Source organism: Electrona antarctica (genome assembly GCF_951216825.1).
Source record: "Electrona antarctica genome assembly, chromosome: 6".
Lineage (NCBI taxonomy): Eukaryota > Metazoa > Chordata > Actinopteri > Myctophiformes > Myctophidae > Electrona > Electrona antarctica.
The window spans coordinates 22832369-22856446 of record NC_136811.1 but is presented as its reverse complement, the minus strand read 5'-3'; the positions used below and the strand labels follow the sequence as shown (position 1 = coordinate 22856446).

At 42.5% G+C, this 24078-nt stretch overlaps 1 protein-coding gene across 1 annotated transcript in view; it reads right to left on the bottom strand.

The window, feature by feature from the left end:
- Nucleotides 1-738: 738 nt before the first annotated feature.
- snrka (SNF related kinase a) overlaps nucleotides 739-24078 on the bottom strand; it is a 61479-nt gene continuing 38139 nt past the window's right edge. Inside the window, exons 4-8 of the mRNA XM_079503503.1 lie at nucleotides 20177-20389; nucleotides 13143-13277; nucleotides 6575-6776; nucleotides 6080-6177; nucleotides 739-5912 (exon numbers count right to left, since the gene is read on the bottom strand). Coding sequence (XP_079359629.1) covers nucleotides 4721-5912; nucleotides 6080-6177; nucleotides 6575-6776; nucleotides 13143-13277; nucleotides 20177-20389 — 1840 coding nt within the window. The 3' untranslated portion in view covers nucleotides 739-4720. The remainder of the gene's footprint in view (nucleotides 5913-6079; nucleotides 6178-6574; nucleotides 6777-13142; nucleotides 13278-20176; nucleotides 20390-24078) is intronic.

The window sequence follows — 24078 nt, the reverse complement described above, 5'->3', positions numbered from 1 at the left end:
CAGTGTAGAATGTCTCATTTAAAGTTTTCAACTGAATAATAATCATTTGAAAATAGCAGATCAACAAGCTCACAATGTGTTGCATCGCCATGCATTGTGAGCATGTAGATCGGCTATTTTCAAATGGCTGAAATGTGTATAGTGCTGAAGTGGTTAATGTATGTTTTGTAATAATAATCAATCTACACGTAACTAGAGTAGATTGTAGTCGAGTAAAAGTACAATATTTGCCTCTGAAATGGAGTGCAGAAGTAAAAGTATTGAAAATGTGATATACTCACATTTAGTACAAATACCTTGAAATTGTACTTAACCCATTGAGACCTGGAACGCATCCATGTCACGTTAGCGTTTAACCACATTAACGATTAACCCATTTTGGGCGGGAACCCCTTTTGGTGTTTTAAACTATGTTATAATTTAGCTATTGAAAAATAGCAGATCTACAAGCTCATAGCGCGCCACCGAGTGGCGCGCTATGAACTTGTAGGTCTGCTATTTTTGAAAAATCGTTAAAATGTGCCTCAAATCTTTCCGAAAATTGTCATGATTTAGAAAACTTTTTTTTTAAAATTTCGACGTCAGGCCTGAATGGGTTAAGTAAATGTACATTCCACCACTGTTTATAACGCATTATAGACATGGGATGCATAGCAACAAGTGCTACCCAAACTTCCCACTGAAAGAATCAGTCAGTGTTATTAGTAAACCAAGACAAGAAAAACTCAGAAGACAAAATTATCAGACAGTTTTCCACAACATTTTATTGGGATATTACCATAGCTATATGTTAACGTCTGACAACAGGAATCAACTACAGAATAATACACTGAATAATTCTGTCATTTCAAACTCATCTTTTGTTTCTTTTCTCTTCCCCCCATTTCAAGCCAGTACACGGTTTTGGTCCAGTAACATTGTTTCAGTAGGTGGTTCTTTCTCATCTCCCATCTCAGTGTCAATGGAGCGATAATGTCAAACATTGAAACACATGCACTTGTCATTCACCTGGATACAGTTGAGTAAGACAGCAGTCAAGAGACGTTATGAATAAATTCATGTCGTTTTTCTCACACAGTTTTATTTTTATTTTTTATCTCAGAGACAACCATATTACTAATAAGGCTATATTACTGTACAGCTATGCACCAAAAGGTTCACTCCGCTGTTCTAGATACAGAGAAAGAGCACCATATTTACAAGTCTATATACACACATTTTATTTTTAAAAAGTAAAATCAAAGACAAGGGAGAAATAATAAAATAAAATCTTTAAAAGATAGCTTTCTCTCTCTTTTTCTCTTTCAGCCCAATGTAGCCATTATAAGGCTGCACAGGTTTGAAATAGAAAAATAAAACAAAGAGTTTATGTACAGATAGCTGCAACATACTGTATAGCTTATTGCCAATGCCCTTAGAAGTGTATCCCCATTCCCCTCACCATACCGCTGCCACGGCAAAACCCTAAGTATTTAACTGTGTTTAAATTAACCAATAAGGTTTACATTTTACACTCAGTTAAATGTGCCCTGAAGATTTTGCCGTGTACCTATTCTATTCTCGCTCATTTGTTTTTAGGCCAGGTTCTTTAAAGCTAGAAAGTCAATAGCCTACCGTTCTTAGTAAATCACTGAGTCATAACAGAAAACCTCAAAGGGGGTCAAATGGAACACACACACACACACAGATTCATATGCAGTTGCACGCATATGGTCTAAATGATAAGAGACTCGATGAAAGCACTGACTTGACCTCAGACTAAAGGACCCACACGTCAACACAGCATTTTTAATTCAAACAGCAGATCATTCAAAAGTCCCCAGTTAAAAAATAAACTTTTGTTTTCAACATATATACATACATACTCAACAAACACCTTGTAAAAACAAGCCAGCCTCAAAGTCTGGATAGAACGTCATGTCAATACATTAACTGAAAAGAAAAGATTATCAGACTTTATTTGAGTGTGTGTGGAAATGGAATTTAAATTAAAATAAACTCTTAACAGGCTCCCCACCAGGTAGATAATCATTATTAAAATGTATTGTTATTTTCAAGTCCATAGGGTCCTAGATGTAAGCATGTATTATATTGTTATTTTAAGTCCATAGGGTCCTAGATGTAAGCATGTATTATATTGTTATTTTAAGTCCATAGGGTCCAGATGTAAGCATGTATTATATTGTTATTTTAAGTCCATAGGGTCCTAGATGTAAGCATGTATTATATTGTTATTTTAAGTCCATAGGGTCCTAGATGTAAGCATGTATTATATTGTTATTTTAAGTCCATAGGGTCCTAGATGTAAGCATGTATTATATTGTTATTTTAAGTCCATAGGGTCCTAGATGTAAGCATGTATTATATTGTTATTTTAAGTCCATAGGGTCCAGATGTAAGCATGTATTATATTGTTATTTTAAGTCCATAGGGTCCTAGATGTAAGCATGTATTATATTGTTATTTTAAGTCCATAGGGTCCTAGATGTAAGCATGTATTATATTGTTATTTTAAGTCCATAGGGTCCAGATGTAAGCATGTATTATATTGTTATTTTAAGTCCATAGGGTCCAGATGTAAGCATGTATTATATTGTTATTTTAAGTCCATAGGGTCCTAGATGTAAGCATGTATTATATTGTTATTTTAAGTCCATAGGGTCCTAGATGTAAGCATGTATTATATTGTTATTTTAAGTACATAGGGTCCTAGATGTAAGCATGTATTATATTGTTATTTTAAGTCCATAGGGTCCTAGATTTTTACATTTTTAGAGTCATCGTGACTTTTTGGTTTTGGAATTAACCTACAGCTTAGACAAAAAAATAAAAAACAAAGTGTGTGAGCAAATGTGAGGGGAAACACAAGATGTGAAAAAGTTAAATATGGCAAAGTTTCATTAATCAATGGAACTTTACAATTGACAGTATTGTTAACTTTAAAATAAATGCTAATGAATTAGATTTGCCTTTGCTTTAGCAACTAGCAAACACATTATTGTGACAAAGCAGTACTTATTCAAGAATTTTGTTATAGTAATAAGTATATTATTACAGGGGCCTGCAATTGTATTCATGAGTTATATTCAACCAAGTAAAAATGTATAAAATAAAAAATGATTGTCTGAATGCGATTAAATAAAAACGCTGTCCAGACTCACACAAGTCATTGACTTAAAAAATAAAAATAAAAAAGGTGAAAACTTAAAAATAAAAAAGGTGAAAACTCTTTTAGAAGCATTATCATCTTCATCAAGACTTTGATGTTGGTTGTTTGCTGGGTTTAAGACATCACAGGCTCATTGTCTCACTCTTTGTCACCACTGTGAAAGATTCAACCTTTCCTCTTTTCCTTCCTTGTCGTAACCAGATATCTGACAAGACTGGATTGATAAAAGCTGTCTTCAGACATTTATCTGAACGCCTCCACTTTATCTTATGCAATCTTTGTCTGATTTCGCCAAGCTTTCACCTGCTAGGTAGACACTAGACAGGAACCAAAAGTCACAGACGCAGAAGAGAACTGAAATGAGCATGGGAGAAAATAAATAAGGATGTTTTGTCAGGAGTGTCTCAATGTATCAAGACTGGTAGAACTAGCATTCCTCCACGTTTCACTCCATGCACATTCCTCTGCTAGTCAGCGTCTACCTCACAGTTCCATTTCTAATAGCTCAGTTTAAGCGTTTGCCCTTTTAGCTGCTATGTATCACTACCAAAACACTGTGTCCTTGTCCTCTTTTACGAACTGCATTTCCAAAAAAGTCAAAGTCTGCACATGTTCTTTCATTCGTCGTCAATAGCAACATCGACCTATGAATTCAGTTAAAGCATTTAGCCTAGTCTAAATGCCACTCTTTTAGAGGAAAGGGGGGGGGGGGTCAAGGGTGAAACAGAAATGGAAAGCTAAAACACACGTACGCACGCAAACATTTAACCCAAAAGAACCTCTTGCAGCATGCGCCTCACACACACATTTCATTAAATACACTAGGAGCCAACTGGGTAAATCTTGAAAATGCAAAACAATTTGGTGAAACGGAGCAATGTGGTGTTGGAGTGTTTAGGCAACACAAGGCAGTTGTCGTGAGGTAAGGTAGCTGCTATGGCCAAGTGGAAGGAATCGGGTGAAAAGTGGCTAATTACAGTTAGGCCTGTCACAATTATGACATAATCACCTGATTGCAATTCTGTGAGATAATCGCAGATTGTTTTTGCATAATCGTCAGAATCTTTTGAATTCATCTGTATAAATATATAGGCAATCTACTAGCTCACAATGCGGCACAATGTGAGCTAATACATTGGGTATTTTAGCTATTTGACCATTTTTGGACAATTATTAAATGCATGACCTGTTTTGGCCCTAGTACATAATGTATTTGGATTATTGGTACCGGTCATGTCTTTGTATATTTAAGTTATTAATCGTAACAGAAAAGCAATTTTGATTTAAACTTTTATGTTCCAATGTTCAATGCCAAACATGAAATGAAAGGTTAATCACATAATTATTTGCGCAACAATTAATCGTCAACTAAAATGTCATGATCGTGACAGCCCTAAATACAGTGGGGAACCCCACAGGAACCTCACTTAACCACAGTATTGGACAGAGATTGATCCAAATGGATGGGGAGACAACAAAAAGAGGAGGGGGGGCATTAGAGGGAGAGAAGGTGTAGATTCAAACTAATGGTCCAGAGGAGTGTGGCTGGCTTCATATGACCTGGCAGCAGCTGGCCGGAGCCGAGGTACAGAGCAGAACATCCCTGGGTCCTCCGCCATGCTGGATGTTGACAGAGATGGTCTTCTCACACAGAGGTAGCTGGAGCACGCCGTTCTTCAAACGTGTAAGGTTGTCGTTGTCCCTGCCGCCGCTGCCCCGCCCACCCAGCAGGCCTGGGGAGGCTGCGGCCTTGCGGTGCGGCGGGTGGTGATGGTGGTGGTGGTGGTGGTGCGGGGTGGCGTGTGTGCGGGGCAGAGTGGCAGCGGTGGTGGGGAGGGTGATGGTGTCCAGGCTACCGTTGGAGCCCAGGCACATCTTCCAAGTGGATTTCTCCTGGATTTTCACGCTCCCCCCGGAAAGGCTCCGAGGGTCTATGATGAACCTCCCCCCACCACCGCCTCCTCCCCGACTGCCCCGGCCAGCCCGGTGCTGCTGGAGCTGAGAGCTGAGGCACAGGCTCATCAGCTTCAGCCTCTCCACTAGCTCAGTGCTGCGGGCCGCCGTCCGCGATGACCGCGACAAAGAGCTGACGGACGGGTTAGTAGTGCTACTACTGTTACAACAGCTGGAGGGGCTACCTTGTCCTTTATTACCCCCTCCCCCTTCTCCTCCTCCCCCACCTCCCTCACTTCCCCCTCCCCCGGGAGGACTCCCTCTGTCGGGTCCGGAGGAGCCTCCTCCCTCTCCGGGAGGCTTCCCCTGCCCCGAGCTGCTGCCGCCCCCGTTGCCCCCCGAGCTCCCTGGGGGCCCCTCGCTGCTGTCCCGTCGGTTCCAGCTGTAGCTGAAGCCGGAGTCTTTGTCCAGGCGCCGGCGGTGGCTCTCGGAGTCGTCGTCGCTCGTCTCCGAGCTGGAGCAGGACGAGCCGCGGCCCTGGCTCTTGCGCCGGTGGTAGCGCTTCTGCGTGGAGCCGGGCGACGACGCCGACCCGGCTCCAGAGGTGGAGCTGCCGGCGCCGGCTGCCGTCATGTTCATCTTGAGGCGGCTGAGTTTGGGCGGCAGACCCTCGTCCATGTCGAAGTCGTCATCCGACTCTCCCTCCTCCTCGAATATCTGGTTCAGCACGGGGGCGCTCTTCCTGGAGGTTAGCCGGTTGGTGATGGACGGGGGCTTACGCCGTAGGACCACCTGCGTGGGCAGCGGAGGCGCGTCTTGTTCTTCCTCCTCCTCCTCGTCCTCCTCCACCCTGATGAACGATGACACAGAAAATGGATGACGGATTCATTCATTCACTGACACCTAAAGATCTTGACACGTCAATTGGATACTTCTGATCATCATAAAACTCAAAACCTTATAATTTAATCAAGTTAAAAATGACCAAAAAAGCAGAAACATTTCAATGTGGCCCACCTGAACAGACATGTTCGCTGCTTGGCTGTAATGGAGGGTGTGGTGCCCCTGTGGGGTGCAGAACTAGAGCCAGCAGCAGAGCCCAAGGCACAGGCTCCCTGGAACCAGAGAAAAGCTGATCAGACAAATTTGCCCAAAAACATGAGCAACCAAAAAATCTTGTTGACTTTTGTCTCATCAGATCATTGAAACACTGCATAAAATGTCTTTGTTTTTTCATTCATACCTTCTTTCCATGTTATATATTTGCTTTCATTTTTCTGATTACTTTCCCATTTCTATTGTATTTTTGTTGCTAAATGAGGTGAGATTAACTTTAAACCCCACAGGGTTTTCTAAATCTCACCTTCACAACCCACTATTATGCTGTTGTTGCTTCATTTGTTCTTTTTAAAATGTGCAATAAATAAATAAATGTGGTCATTCCCTAAAACAAAAAGGTAAAATAATTTTGAACAAATGGATTAAAAAAGACAAATGCCAAAATAAGAGCACCTGTGCTGGCTGTACTGCAGAGTCTGTTGTGGTGCTCTCCTCTCTTCTCCCCAGCTCCATCAGGCCCTTGGAGCGGTGTCCATTGAGCAGGTTCTCTGCACTGCGGGCCGGGGACTGTGGACCCCCGCCATGGGAGATGGAGGAGGCTGCCAGGCTGTCTTCTATGTCCTGGTGCATGTCCACTCTGGTGGGCCACGACTGCCTACACAGAGGACAGAGAGACGAGACAGAGTCAATACAATCTTAAAAATAGTATTCAATCAAATTTAATATTTTATATATATTTTTATCTGCACTTTGGCTATAGAGCTTAGCTTCATTTACACTAAAATGTCCCTTTGGGAAAACTCTTACTGTGCACATTTCCGTTGTACGGACCAATCAAACCGGCAATAACTCATACCTTTAACTCTCAATACTATCTGTAAACAGGAAGACCCTGAGTGTCTTTTACATTAATGTAGAAATGTGAAACATAAATGCTGATATGATTTCTAAAGAGATCAAGAAATGAAGCCTAGTGTCACTAAATATAATCTCATCCGTCTAATCTGCCCAATAGATTTGGTGTCATTTCAATTGCAAGTCATACCCAGGCTCTGCTTTATTTAGTACTAGTCCTTACTCGTTCAAAGATGGATCATAGCATAGCGGCATATACGCCTTGCCTTATGAGGCAGGAGGTCCGTGGACCCCCAAGTGGCCACGAAGCAAGCAAAGCTCTGCCACACACACACACACACACACACACACACACACACACACACACACACACACACACACACACACACACACACACACACACACACACACACACACACACACACACACACACACACACACACACACGCCTTGTTCAAGAGATTGTGCATTAGTAATCATGCTAACGCGGTTAGCACACGACACACACACACGTGCTTGCGACCTGTCAGCGGACATGCGCACGTTGTGTTGCACACACCCGTATTCCGACTCCTGCTCCATTTGTAAACAACATGCGCAGTTACAGCCCGAAGTGAACAAAATTTGATAGAAACGGAAGGCAACTACATTTGATAGGAAACTGATAATGGTGCAACGCAACAGGCATTAAACACTAATAAACAGCGTACAGTTTGATAAACTGAGAAGACCTCCATAAAGGCGCAAATGCAGAGCCATTGGTGCAGCGAGTGAGGAGCACAGACAGACAGACAGACATTCCCTTAAGTAGATAAGCCTGCTACACAAAGACCCAACTGTCTGTGTTGCTATTGTCAACAACAAAAAAGCACCTCTATTCAACAACACTGAGCAATGCACTAATTAAAGTCTGCAGTCTGCCAACTTGCCAAATTTTCTAAGAAGAGAAATGGAGTTGGCAAAGCAGATTAGTCAACTGAATACCATTATAATTTACTGCAAACTTATGCTGGAAGATTGTGTCTTTTCTCTCCTTGCACAATAACCTGACTAACAGTCCAACAGCCACCGACAGGATGGAAGAATGACCTGACTAACAGTCCAACAGCCACCGACAGGATGGAAGAATAACCTGACTAACAGTCCAACAGCCACCGACAGGATGGAAGAACCTGACTAACAGTCCAACAGCCACCGACAGGATGGAAGAATGACTAACAGTCCAACAGCCACCGACAGGATGGAAGAATAACCTGACTAACAGTCCAACAGCCACCGACAGGATGGAAGAACCTGACTAACAGTCCAACAGCCACCGACAGGATGGAAGAATAACCTGACTAACAGTCCAACAGCCACCGACAGGATGGAAGAATAACCTGACTAACAGTCCAACAGCCACCGACAGGATGGAAGAATGACTAACAGTCCAACAGCCACCGACAGGATGGAAGAATGACTAACAGTCCAACAGCCACCGACAGGATGGAAGAATGACTAACAGTCCAACAGCCACCGACAGGATGGAAGAATGACTAACAGTCCAACAGCCACCGACAGGATGGAAGAATAATAACCTGACTAACAGTCCAACAGCCACCGACAGGATGGAAGAATGTCCTGACTAACAGTCCAACAGCCACCGACAGGATGGAAGAATAACAGTCCAACAGCCACCGACAGGATGGAAGAATGTCCTGACTAACAGTCCAACAGCCACCGACAGGATGGAAGAATAACAGTCCAACAGCCACCGACAGGATGGAAGAATGACTAACAGTCCAACAGCCACCGACAGGATGGAAGAATGACTAACAGTCCAACAGCCACCGACAGGATGGCACAATAACCTGACTAACAGTCCAACAGCCACCGACAGGATGGAAGAATGACTAACAGTCCAACAGCCACCGACAGGATGGAAGAATGACTAACAGTCCAACAGCCACCGACAGGATGGAAGAATAATAACCTGACTAATAGTCCAACAGCCACCGACAGGATGGAAGAATAACAGTCCAACAGCCACCGACAGGATGGAAGAATGTCCTGACTAACAGTCCAACAGCCACCGACAGGATGGAAGAATAACAGTCCAACAGCCACCGACAGGATGGAAGAATGACTAACAGTCCAACAGCCACCGACAGGATGGAAGAATGACTAACAGTCCAACAGCCACCGACAGGATGGCACAATAACCTGACTAACAGTCCAACAGCCACCGACAGGATGGAAGAATAACCTGACTAAAAGTCCAACAGCCACCGACAGGATGGAAGAATGACCTGTCTAACAGTCCAACAGCCACCGACAGGATGGAAGAATAACCTGACTAACAGTCCAACAGCCACCGACAGGATGGAAGAATAACCTGACTAACAGTCCAACAGCCACCGACAGGATGGAAGAATAACCTGACTAACAGTCCAACAGCCACCGACAGGACAATAACCTGACTAACAGTCCAACAGCCACCGACAGGATGGAAGAATAACCTGACTAACAGTCCAACAGCCACCGACAGGATGGAAGAATAACCTGACTAACAGTCCAACAGCCACCGACAGGATGGAAGAATGACTAACAGTCCAACAGCCACCGACAGGATGGAAGAATAACCTGACTAACAGTCCAACAGCCACCGACAGGATGGAAGAATGACTAACAGTCCAACAGCCACCGACAGGATGGCACAATAACCTGACTAACAGTCCAACAGCCACCGACAGGATGGAAGAATGACTAACAGTCCAACAGCCACCGACAGGATGGAAGAATGACTAACAGTCCAACAGCCACCGACAGGATGGCACAATAACCTGACTAACAGTCCAACAGCCACCGACAGGACGGAAGAATGTCCTGTCTAACAGTCCAACAGCCACCGACAGGATGGAAGAATGTCCTGACTAACAGTCCAACAGCCACCGACAGGATGGAAGAATGTCCTGGGAATTCTATAAATAATCTCTCTCACTCATGAGTGTCATTTCATGGAACATTTGTTAGCAGAACCGACACACAAATTACCTCACTTATTTCTAAAACAAATTTCTTGGCTGTTTTGAGACTAGGCACAGTACCTCTATTTGCATTCTGTATTTTTATTCTGCACATATAAATTGAGCTTTCCATAAATGTACAGGTATGGTATTCATAACTGATGTGCTGACTTTATCTGGAATTTTAGAATGGAAATCACCAGGTGACCCTATGGAATTTTGGGGACTCTGAAATGAGCCGTGTTAAAAACAGGCATCAAAGCGGTAAGGTATTTGAACATCGGTTGGTCTTTGTTGTTTGTGCCAGTGGGCGAATTTGATTATGCAGCTCAGCAAACTGCTTCTGGAAGGTTTGTGTTGACAGAGAAGAGCTGTAAACAAACAGTGAGACAGAGTTGGTCCCTCTGCGACACTGCAGTCCGCACAACAAATCCTCATTAGCTCAACACACACACCAGTGTCACACACACAAATACAGTACATTAGGGCTGGGCAATATATGAATTCAAATAAATATCACGATTATGTTAAACTTTTGCCTCATTTACGAATAATTTTACATTTTGACTTCTGGTTCTCAGTTGGATTCTTTCTCCTTCATTCCCTTTGACAAACACTACAATGCAGAGGGACATTCTCTCTTTCTCTCAGTTCTACCTTGCTGTATATTAGGGCTGGGTGATAACTTAACTATTAAAAAAAACAATATATAGCAGATCTGCCACCATTGTACAAAGTATAATACAGGGCTTAAGTGGTTATTTTTTATATAAAAATAAAAATAAATCGATTAACCTACATTGGCAACATTAAATCGTTTTTTGGTTCAAAATGTCTGTTGGAATATATTTTCAGTTAATTACCCAGCCCCACTGTACATGTTGAGTCTGTCTGCATGCCTCTACTGAACATAGCTCTGTGGAGGGAGTTCCACCGGAGTTCAACATCACAAGTCTTCCCTGCTAGACAGACACAAGTCTCCCGCTTCCTTTTCTCTTTCCTTTACAGAAACCTGCACAGATTGATGGATGGGGGGGGAACTTCTTTTATTTTAGCCTAATTTAGACACAAGAGTCAAAAGACAGGAAAGTGAAGGGATACAGAGGGTGAGGGAAATGCAATCCAGTTGGAAGTTATCGAGCCACTATCCGGTACTCCCCCCAAAACATGCATGGATGTTTGTTATCATTCTACACTATATAGCCAGTCCTCTCCAAGACGTTTTTAATCACTTTAACTAGTGACAGCTGACAGCCATCTGTGTATTAAAGATTAAAGTATAAACTGAAGCCAGTCACGATGCGACACATTGTGAACTTGTAGATCGGCTACAGTGATATCTGACATGTTAATTGAACTTGTCTAACTAATTGAAAAGATGTACAGAAGGCCACACTGTCGGAGTTAAATGAACACTTACTGTTATTGTATATAGAGAGTACTATGTTTGAGAAGAAGCATGTCGGACGGTGCTATCACAATAATCCACCCTCAAATAAGACCAGATGAATAGGACAAGAAACAGTACTGTACATGTGTCTAACCCTACTGTAGGACAGCTGGACAGGTACTTGGAAACTGCTACGAAGCATGCGTTTTCTACTTGGAGCTGGGTCACATTTTACTCCACTCTAATTTTCCTTTTCTCTTTGTTAGTAATCCACACTGAAGGGAGATGTACCAGGGCCCTCTCGGCTCTCTTCATTCCATTTCATTCTTCATTGGGGGAGGGGAGTGATAAAACTACTGTAGGTTTTAGATCATGAGGTCAGCCTGCTGGAGATTGCCGTGCTCCTCTCTTCCTTATTTGTTCCTCATTCTTCTTCTTATTTCCTTTTATAACTGTAGTGTACACTGCACTCTCTGCCTCTGCCTTTTAAGATCAATGATAGTCAAAGATGCAGACAGAGGAAAAGGTCCAGATTCCATTTACTGCCGCCCTGCTTCCTCCTTTCTCTCTTTTCTTGAGCCCGGTGGGCACAGGGAGTAAAACTAAAAACTGATCACAGCGAGGACAGTCATGGGAATAATGCCTTTTGAGTTCTAAACCAGTCTTGAGTTAAGGGAGACGTTTGTTAGTGGTCAGGAGGTGCACGCACATCCAAGAAAACTCAATGGATGCTCGAACAAAAGAGATAAACTGAAGAGAAGGAGGAAGTCTGCACTCTGCACATCGTTTGAATGCTTCCCAAAAAAAAGTATTACCAAAGCGGTAAAAACACACGTTTAGGCCTCTGTGGCCTTCGTCAAGTATACCTTTGGCAGCATTCAAAACTGTGTGCAGACTTCTTCCTTCTCTTCAGACCTTTGTTAGTACCACGGTAGAAGTTCAGTTTCATTCAGCTGATGGCTGCTCAGACGGCTATGATGAGCACCCGGGGGGACTGTTGTGATTAAGTGCTTTGGGACACTTCCATATAGACGGGCCAGGGAGGCAAACCGGGGAACTCCAGACGGCCTAGTCTCTACCCATTCAGCTTAAGAACCAACCAGGTGCGCATCCGCATACATGCTTTATTGCACGTGACAGTCACCAACTCACAGTCACCAACAGAGCGCATTTGACGCTTGCAGAAAGCAGTCAATGGTAAAAGTTGTCATATTTAAATGAATGATATCAGCATTATTCACAAAACTTGATAACTTTTTTCCATCGTCTCAAAGCCTCAACAGAATTGCCATACACAAGGGAAAGTAGAATTTGATCAATTCTTTGATTCTTTCCCCATTCTATCATGATTAGTTGGGCTATCATTTCTGAAGTTTCTTTAAACGGCAAGCGCCCCCTTCGGTGATGTATTTTGATGTGTTCATCCTGGACTCGTCTTACAGTAATTAGTGACAGTATTTAATAACTAGCAAGGACTCTAGAATTGATGTGGTTAATATACAAACTGAAACGTATGTCCTCCCTGCTGAGCCAAGCCCTGGCCTACACATCATAATGCACACAGCCCACCTTACCATATCATAACAAACACGTTCCATTAAATTCTCTATTGATTATCATTATTCATTATTCTGGTGTTTTTATGTTGTGGTCATAAATGATGGGTGAACTTCCATTTTGCTTGTTTACATTTATTTATGTAAAGTGACTTTGGGTACTTAGAAAAGCAATATGAAATATGGGGGTCCGACCATTCCGTTGTGTGCGTTACCTGAATTGTGCCTTGATGTTACTAGGGCTGTTGGAGCGTGTCTGAACCACCTCCTCTTGCTTCTCCCTTAAGATCCTCTCTGCTAGCAGGTAGTATGTGGCTGTGATGTGGTTGTATTTGTTGGTCTCGAGGGCTCTGAAATAACACAACAGTGGGATAATGCATATCAAAATACATTGGGATGATTATAAGGACACACAAGGATCGCACACATTGAATGCAGAATGAACTCAACAGGCCTGAAAATTGGGGTGCGTACGCTTTTCCAACCAGTCATTGATTGATTGATTGAAAATGTTTATTTGAATAAAGCAATTTTAAAAACAATATAAACAGAAACGTCAGAATAACAAGCAGTACAAAATAATAAAAAAAGCAAATTCAAAAGGAGTGAGAAGAAGCATAGCTTATTGCTCCCACCCCCTTTCCTGTCATTGGTCCGACTTGCGGAAAACAACCGGATTAAGGTTGGCTAACATGCGTTAAGGTTGGCGAACTTGCGCTGCTCCGTGCTTGCGGTTATGGTTTGAGGTAGGTTGTCGTTGTCGGAGCAATGACTGAAAGGCCCGGCCCGGTTCTGTATGAACGGCAGCTGGCTGGTGACAAACGGTGCATGTGTGAGTACTGTCAGGACTACTTCCTGACAAGACCATTCCTTTAAAAAAAACCACACACAACTAGCTTTCTACCATTCTAGCTGCATTTCACTGTGGGAGGGGTGGGGAAAATGGAGAACAGGGGGTATCTATTAAACATGTATGTTGGGATTATAGGCTGATTCAGGGCACGTGTTTTGGTGTGGATTTCTCCTTTAATGTGGTTCAAGAAATAGTGAAATGCAGAGAGTGGCTAGTTGGCTGTGCAGAGGGTCATTCTTCCAGGCAATGACACAAGACTTGACTACTGAATGTCATAATTACTGTCACCAGCACCACAGAATGAGAAACCTTCTGGGGCTGTGTGACGCGGTCATAGCTCGTTGGTCTCAAGGGAGCCACGCGAGAGAAACAACTAAATGTCACTATGACTATGCTCTTAACATCGCGGAACAACACTGATGTTATGGTGCTGTGATGTGGTTGTAATAGTTATAGATAGATAGAATAGATTTCTGAGAAAATGCCAATGCAACAAGAGAACTACTGTATCACAACACCACAGAGCGAGTGAGGGTTTCCCCACGATAGAAGAAAAACATTGCATCATGGGAGGTACTGTATGTACAGGCAATGGCGGGCGGATAGCTAGGTATACACTACAGTCTAGCGTCTTAAAACCTTTACAGCAAGGACAACCACTGCTCTCACTTTGGTATTCAGTCATGCTAGCTGTTCATTATAATATCAAAGACGGGTCCATGTTACATCCTCCGCATTTAGACCAAAAAAGCCATACTGACGTAAGTTTTCTGCAAAGCTTCAAATATTTATTACAAAAATTGTAAAAATGTATGTTGCTGTACATGGCAACAACAAGGGGTTCCCGGATTGAAAGGTATAGTTATGTAACGTATAGGGGTTCCCGGTCTAAATGGGTCAATATTAAAACCGAAAACCACTGATCAAAACAAGGTTACAAAGTAATTTACATTACAATGTAATCAAATCAGCCACAGAATAAAAAGAAACACGATAACATGTCTAAAATATAAGTGCAGTGAGAATCAAACGATACATTTTCAAAATTCTACATTATGAGAAGTCTTTCCGATAAAAATCCCTATGTTTTAACTCTTTGGGTGCCAGGGGGTGGACACCTGTTTTGGTCCTGGGTGCCACTTTTTCCATTATAAATAAAAGAAAGAAAATGTAATTCTATTGTGCATGTAATGTGCATGTCATAACCTGATCACCAGATTAGAGGAATTTTCAAAAACATGGATTTAAAAAAAAAATACAAAAAAAAAATATTTATATATAAAAAAAATGTTGCTCGCCTTAACGTCCCTGGCACTCAGGACATAGTGAAAACGGGCTCGTCTTAACGTCCCTGGCACTTAAACTGAAGTGATTTGGCTCCTGTACCACTACAACCAAAACCACAGGAGGAAAGCCACTAGCAGAGCAGATGTCACAACACCATACATAGAGAACACATACTGTATGTCACAACACCATACATAGAGAACACATACTGTATGTCACAACACCATACATAGAGAACACATACTGTATGTCACAACACCATACATAGAGAACACATACTGTATGTCACAACACCATACATAGAGAACACATACTGTATGTCACAACACCATACATAGAGAACACATACTGTATGTCACAACAGCAGCAACGTGGAAGGAAGTGATTTAGTTTAGATCAGAGGTCCCCCCCACAACCTTTTCTGGATCAGGGCCCACATGAAAATCTCAAAAGCGTTCACAGCCCACCCATCAGTGACCACTTAGGTCACATGGGTGGGGCCAGTAGAATGCTGTTATGTAACTCACTAATATGCGCATGCCATGCCACTGTGATGTCAGACAAGGCAGTGTATTTATTAGAGAGATGACTTCCACACACCCGGTTTCATTTTACAGCAGGTGCGTATAGGTCCTGGCAGAGCAGCAAACGTTTGGAGAAGGAGGAGAGACCTGCACACCGCCACTTGCTGGTTCAAGAGTTTTATTATTAAATAAGAGTCATAGCGTTCAGAGTCATAATGTTTCGGCCTTCTTCAGGCATTAACACACTCCACAGTTTGCTGACTTGACAAGGCAGTGTAAAAACATTTCAGCTGTCTAATTATCTAACCACTACATTTTGGGGTCTGATGCTCTTGAGTCTAGATTCCACCAAAATAATGTCACAACAATCATGCAAGCTTAAACAATGATTTGGAATTGGAAACCCAACCCTGCCCACAGACCACAGCCATCCTATGGAGATTATTTCATCATTGGTTATTCATCCAGTTACCCAGGGCATTCAACGACCGGCAATGAAGATGAACGCACTGTAACATGCCAAGGAGAAGAGCGATCCTACAAAGAACTAATTGCATATCCCTACTGTATCCAAGCAACACATTCTCTCCCGCTGGCGGTGTGTTAAACAGCTTTAATTGATACACCTCCTCCGCTGTATTATCATGATATATAGTAACAAAATAGCAATTGGTAAATAGCGCCTTTATGCAAAGCTTTCATTCACCCAGTACAGTACATTTCATTCACCCAGTACAGTACAATAGTCCGGCAGCTGAGGTGGACGGGTGGGGAATTTGGTATATAGTATTTTTTTATTGGCCTAAAATATTGTCTATATACATACATTCATTCATGAATCCACTTCCTGACTGGCTGTCAGTATTGAGCATTATTTTAAAGGGGTTTCTTGTGACCCTCCCATTAACATCCTATGGCAGGAAAAAATGTCAAAAATGTCAAACTTTCCTTATGCTTTAAGTAGCATGTGACATGTCAAACTAGGGGGTTTTCATGATTCTGAATCTAATCCAAGCATTCGTTTTGCACAAAATACACTCCTTGGGCTAAAAACAGCCATAGCCACTTGCCCAAATGTGCCCAAAAGGTACTGACCTCAGCACATTTGTCATGACGTCTATGGCCGTTTTAGCCCAAGGAGTGTTTTGTGTGCATATGTATGTATATAGACAATATTTTAGGCCAATAAAAAAGACTATATACCAAATGTCCCACTTTAAACAAAAGAAGCCTATCTGCTGCCGGACTACAAGTACACACATTAATTCAGACATCGATAGCAGACAACCATGCAAGGCACATACATGGAGCCGGGTATCTAACCAGGAACCTTACGATTCCAAGATGGGCTGGCATCTACGCCCTGAGCCACTGCAGCCCAACAATTTCTCTACGTCTTCTAAAACACTTAAAGCTTCTAAACTTTATAAACTGGACCCGAGGTGGCTCTGAACTATGACCGCTTTTTTCTGTCTACACCAAATGTTGCATTGCAAGCTTGTAGATCAGCACTGATGCCAACAGTTGCATACATTATGAGGACAGTGTTATATTGTAGTTTATAGTCAATTAGTCACCATGCACTCCAGACAGTTTGTCTTTGTTCAGACATTTTCCATATATTATTGTGTAACCTGTAAAATATATATTTTCAATAGTATTACACCAAGTAGAATATAATACAGATACAGCATGACAATGACAATGTCAGACAGAATATAGCACAACCAATTCATGTTCTTCACACATCTCATCAATGATTGATGCTCAAAGCCAAGCTTGTAAAAGAGATACAAATGCACAGTTTAGCACTACTACCGTCTCATGGGATTACACAAGCTTGATCATACAGTAGCTTCTGTGTAGAACACACACACACACACACACACACACACACACACACACACACACACACACACACACACACACACACACACACACACACACACACACACACACACACACACACACACACACACACACACACACACTCCATTTAGCGTGTCGGAAGAATTGGGATGTTATGTTCTGATTGTAATGGGAAGTGCATTCCATAGTTTTGGAGCCAGAAGGAAGAAGCGTTTGGGACGTGTGGAGCGTTGTCCCGGCGTTTTTAGTGAAGGTACTTCCAGCTTCCCAGCGTTGGCTGCGTACCAAAGGCCATACCTTTGGTTGCTTTGAATGCCAGCATCAGAGTTTTGTATACTGTGCGAGTAGCGACCGGGAGCCAATGGAGGGAGCGGAGAAGGGGGGAGACGTGTGAGAATTTTTTCTGGTTGAAGACCAAGCGAGCTGCGGCATTGTGGATCAGTTGGAGAGGCTTAAGTGCACATGCCGGTAGGCCAGTAAGGAATGACAAGGAAGGAATGATTTACAAAACAAATAAAGTACAAGAAAACATAAAAATAGTAAAGTAAAAAAAAAAGTAAAAAGTAAAGTCAACAATAGCATAAGACAAAAACATAAAAATGGGAGTGGGAGTTCCAGGACGTCAGTCCGTAGAAGCAAAAAGCTGCTTCACCGAATTTGTAGATGCCATTTTTTTAGGCACTTGGAGTAGGCCGTGGCTGGTGAATGAGTTAAGATTGTTGAACTGCTCACTTTTTAATAAATGGTATTCTTATACGGTATTATTATATTCACAGCCTAAAAATTAACAATTTAATGAACCAATTAATTTAAGCATTCACTGTTAGGTAAATACTGTAGCCTACATAACATTTTTGAAAAATGAGATAGAAAGTGCTACAGTAAGTAAAAACACATGCTTAGATAGGACAAAAAAAAACCCAGAACAATCAAAACATCAATAAGACGCCTTAGCAAGAAAATAGGGCTTAATAGTGATTTAACACACTCCACAGTTTGCCGACTTGACCCCCAGGGGGAGACTGTTCCATAACCAAGGAGCCAGAACAGCAAATGCACCTCCATTTTTGCTCAAATAACCAAATGGGGTTCATATAGGATCAGCAATTCAATGATCTGATGGAGGATGTGCCTGGGTTGTGCAGACTAGAGCAACCACAGAGTATTATGTCGCTGATGGATGCCCAAAACGGTTTGTTAATAATTGAATCAAATGGGTCCAATCTCCAATGTAGTGATTTAGTCACAAGCTCTTTTGTTTTTTTTCATCATATTACAGCATCACACAAAAGCATCAAAATTAGCTGATCCACAAGCTCGAGCTTGTAGATCTGCTACTATCAAATTTGAATCCTGGTTAACCCATTCAGGCCTGACGTCAAAATAAAATAAAAAAATTCTAAATCATGACAATTTTCTGAAAGATTTGAGGCACAATTTAACGATTTTTCAAAAATAGCAGACCTACAAGTTCATAGCGCGCCACTCGGTTTCCACCCTACAGAGATATGTTGAACATTTGAGATATGAGAGGTTTCTTCCCCGACAGTAGCGAACGGAATAACGTCATTAGAAGCATTTTAAATGCAATCCTCCTTTGATTGGAAGCCAATGCAGAGCTGGGGAGTCATGAGATCACAAAGTCATCGTTAGAAGTAGGAAACTAATTGGAACAGTTGCTGTAAAGACAAGACGGGCATATTTTAGCAGTATTCCTTTACTGCAATTTCTGCAAACAACACTTAAGTTGCATAATGTCATGGGTATGGCCATGAATGTACCGGCATAGAACGCACATTTTTTACCTTTTTTTATTCCTTCTTTTTTTATATACTTAAAAAGACCCACACACCACTCAGTACCTTGTTACATCTGCTACACCCTACTTTTAATGTCACAAATATACTGGGAAAATTAACCAGTCAACAAACAAACATTGTAGCTATGACTGGTAGTTTTGTCTTCTCTGCCGGCCACTTTAGCAAGTAACCACGCATCACTGCTATTCTAAAAATCAGATTTAGCCTCTTAAGCTAATGAAAGTCATGTTTTTTTATAATACATGTGACAATGTAGTCAATGATTGAAGATGTATTCTGGCCTGCTGGCAGCTCTCTTATGGCATGTCATACAGATTATAACAGGTCAGCAGAGAGAGAGAGAGAGAGAGAACGAACCAGTTTGGCTGGATTTCAAAATGCATAGCATGAGGGAGATTGCCATCACTGTAATTGTACAGATCTGCACGTACACTGCGGACAAGCCTTTCAAATATATATCATGTAAATGTTTTAGTTAAATCAACACATACACACTCCACTATATCCTCTTTCATCACCATCCAGCATCATTCAAGCGTTTGATGCGCTCGCTGTGTGTGTGCATGTATGAATTTAGTAGATACTCGACTGAAACATCTTGATCAGCATCTGTGTGCTACAGGCACATGCACAACATTGAGGTTGAATTAAACATCACAGCCATGCGTGTCAGGGAAAGGCTTGCCGTTAACGTGCACACATACCTGTGCATAGCTCATATGCGTGTCACTGTGACCACCGCAGCCAACCACACCCTAGAATGGTATTTTACGTGTGTGTGTGTGTGTGTGTGTGTGTGTGTGTGTGTGTGTGTGTGTGTGTGTGTGTGTGTGTGTGTGTGTGTGTGTGTGTGTGTGTGTGTGCTTGTATGAATGCAGCATCAGCAGTTAACTTACTCCACGATGGCCTCTCGGTCGGCGATGTCGCCCAGCACCATGCGCTGGATAATGCTGTTGTGCTCCTCGTCCGACAGGTTCTTGTGGGAGACGAGTGGCGTGTTGTACTTGGTGGCGGGAGAGGGGTCCACCCCCTGGAGCCACGCATGGCTCTCGATCTCCTCCAGAGACGCTCGTCGCTTGGGGTCCCTCTGGAGCATGCGGTCTATGAGGCTGTTTGGAGGCAGTGGAGGAGAGCAGAACGATGGAGAGGATAGACGAGTGGAGGGGAGATGGCAGGAGAGGGGATAAGACAGGATGGAGTAATGAGAGAGGAAGGGGGAGAGAGAGAAAAACAAATTAAGTCATATTTTCCCTACATGTAAAATGTCCAGTCATATCTGTCAACATGGTGGCATTTGTTCTAGACCTGGACTTGCTCCAACATATTCAAGGACTTGAAGATGATGATAAACAGCAATATTTTAAGACCAATGTGAATGACACATCGCAGTGCTATTCCTCCTCATTTCCATTTTGTACAACTCAAAGTGTGTAGTGTTTTTTTAATTAATTTTCCTCCTACATCATATCCTGTAGCCCTGTCACACAGCCTCAGTGTTTCCTCAGTAATTATGTGGACCAGTGCTCCTTCGGAATCATTTTTAGTTTTACTCTCGGTTCAGGCTCCAGAAAAAAGGCTGCTACTTTCCTAATTTAGTTTCAATGTTTTCTTTGGGTACACCTCAATGGAATTGGGAACATATTCCTAAAGCACAGTTGCTCTGTATACCACTTGGTGCTAGATGAGATGAGTGCTAGGATACGTGAAATGAAATGAAATGAAATGAAATGAAATGAAATGAAATCTATATTTACCCAGGGTATCTGGGCTAAGCTCAAGAACTTGTTTCCAGCCAGGCCCTGCTCATAGAACACATTTCATCGTAGTGGTTGATGCCTTGTTCAAGGGCATTTCAGCGGTGGTAATTTTAACGTGTCGGACGGCTGATTCGAACTGGGAACCTTCCGGTATCTAGACCGCGCCGCTATCCGTTCGGCCACCGCTGCCACGAGTACGAGTGATAGGAAACCAGCACAAGGCATACTTCTTTGACAGTTCTATTGTTGTGGAACTGTGGCTGGCCACTGGCTAACAGCCCGAGTTCCTCATGCAAATGGGACCACTTCAAACGGAGATTGCAATTTAATAGGATTTGGTGGGAAGTGAAATCTGTTAAGAGGGCTAAAAAAACAATACTATAAAAAGCATCAAGGGTTGTCTGCAAAAATATGTGCTATCTGCCAGATAAAAAAAAAAGAAAAACACAGGCAGTAGACAAAATCCCAACAGTGAAGATTAGTCAAGTTTTCTATGCGACAGATGGGCCAGTCAGTGACTTCTCATAAGACTAGAAGCTATCCTGTACTACAGCATTTCTGACTATGACCCTGGATTCACAATGGGTTGTACCGTGTCCCGGTGTGTTTTAATGAGCCTCCCTGGATGCTACGGCTAGAATGAATTTACTCAATTTGAGAATCATCTTAAGAACTCGCACTCAGCAGACCACACACACACACACACACACACACACACACACACACACACACACACACACACACACACACACACACACACACACACACACACACACACACACACACACACACACACACACACACACACACACACACACACACACACACACACACACACACACACACACACACACACACACACACACACACACACACACACACACACACACACACACACACACACACACACACACAGTAACCAAGCCAATGCACTTTCCCTCATCTCGGTTCAACTGAATCTAGTTTTCCAACACTTTCTTCTGATCCCCCCGGGCCAGAGTGGGACAGACTTCACAACCGCGAGCCCCCGTGGCTACAGACAAGGCAGAGCAAGGCCAGGGCTCTCTGTCAGTCATGTTGGGGATTAGTCAGTTAGCTACACTCCCTATGGACCACTACCACCAGCAGTGCAGCTGTAGCAACAGTAGGGGCTAACGTACAATCTATCTGCCCACACACATTGCCAGATAACAGAGCATTTCCATGTCGTTTTCCACATGTGCGTGCATGCCAGGGCATTTACACACTTGCATGCACGTGCAGATGCTCGCACATACCAGCACCAGACGTGTACAAGCAGGCACGAATAGACCAGTCCAATTTGAGCAAGTTTAAACGTGATGGTCTAACTGACAGACATGTGTCACACAGTGTAATGTGATGAGTTGTATTGTGTGCTGCACCTACCTACTCCATTACCATACACTAACATACCTACTAGTACTCCATTACCATACACTAACATACCTACTCCATTACCATACACTAACATACCTACTCCATTACCATACACTAACATACCTACTCCATTACCATACACTAACATACCTACTCCATTACCATACACTAACATACCTACTCCATTACCATACACTAACATACCTACTCCATTACCATACACTAACATACCTACTAGTACTCCATTACCATACACTAACATACCTACTCCATTACCATACACTAACATACCTACTCCATTACCATACACTAACATACCTACCCAATTACCATACACTAACATACCTACTCCATTACCATACACTAACATACCTACTCCATTACCATACACTAACATACCTACTCCATTACCATACACTAACATATCTACTCCATTACCATACACTAACATACCTACTCCATTACCATACACTAACATTCTACCTACTCCATTACCATACACTAACATTCTACCTACTCCATTACCATACACTAACATTCTACCTACTCCATTACCATACACTAACATACACTAACATACCTACTCCATTACCATACACTAACATACCTAATCCATTACCATACACTAACATACCTACTACATTACCATACACTAACATACCTACTCCATTACCATACACTAACATACCTACTCCATTACCATACACTAACATACCTACTCCATTACCATACACCAACATACCTACTCCATTACCATACACTAACATACCTACTCCATTACCATACACTAACATAACTACTCCATTACCATACACTAACATTCTCAGTGTCGATTTATTCTGAGAATTTGGTATACAGTACAACACATCATGGTACTCCATACAAATCAACATGATTCTCCATCTCTGTACCGCAGAGAGACAGAGGAGAGACAGAGGAGAGACAGAGGAAAATGGGGTGAAAATGGACCCAAATGGACCAAAATGGGTCAAATTGGGTCACCCATTCAGAGTGGCGGACTGCTCCTGTAGTCAGCAGGCATTACATCTGACAACAGGGAGAAACACACTTTCACAATGCAACAGCTGGTACTTTACATGAGGAGGAAGTGTGTGTGTGTGTGCGTGTGCGTGTGCGTGTGAGCGTGTGTGGTACGTGCGCGTGTGTGTACGCGAGAGAATTGTACGTGTCTCAGGATAGCAGGGTGTACATGTGAAAATGAACAAGAGACAGGAACTGGGATCCCCCCCTAAAGAGATCTGCAGACATCCGTTCATGTTCCAACAGTGAAATGTCTGCAGCGCAGTTCTTTTTAAAATACTGCATTGTGGTTGTACAGTATGCCTCCGCCAACCAGTTAAATACTGCATTGTGGTTGTACAGTATGCCTCCGCCAACCAGTTAAATACTGCATTGTGGTTGTACAGTATGCCTCCGCCAACCAGTTAAATACTGCATTGTGGTTGTACAGTATGCCTCCGCCAACCAGTTAAATACTGCATTGTGGTTGTACAGTATGCCTCCGCTAACCAGTTAAATACTGCATTGTGGTTGTACAGTATGCCTCCGCTAACCAGTTAAATACTGCATTGTGGTTGTACAGTATGCCTCCGCCAACCAGTTAAATACTGCATTGTGGTTGT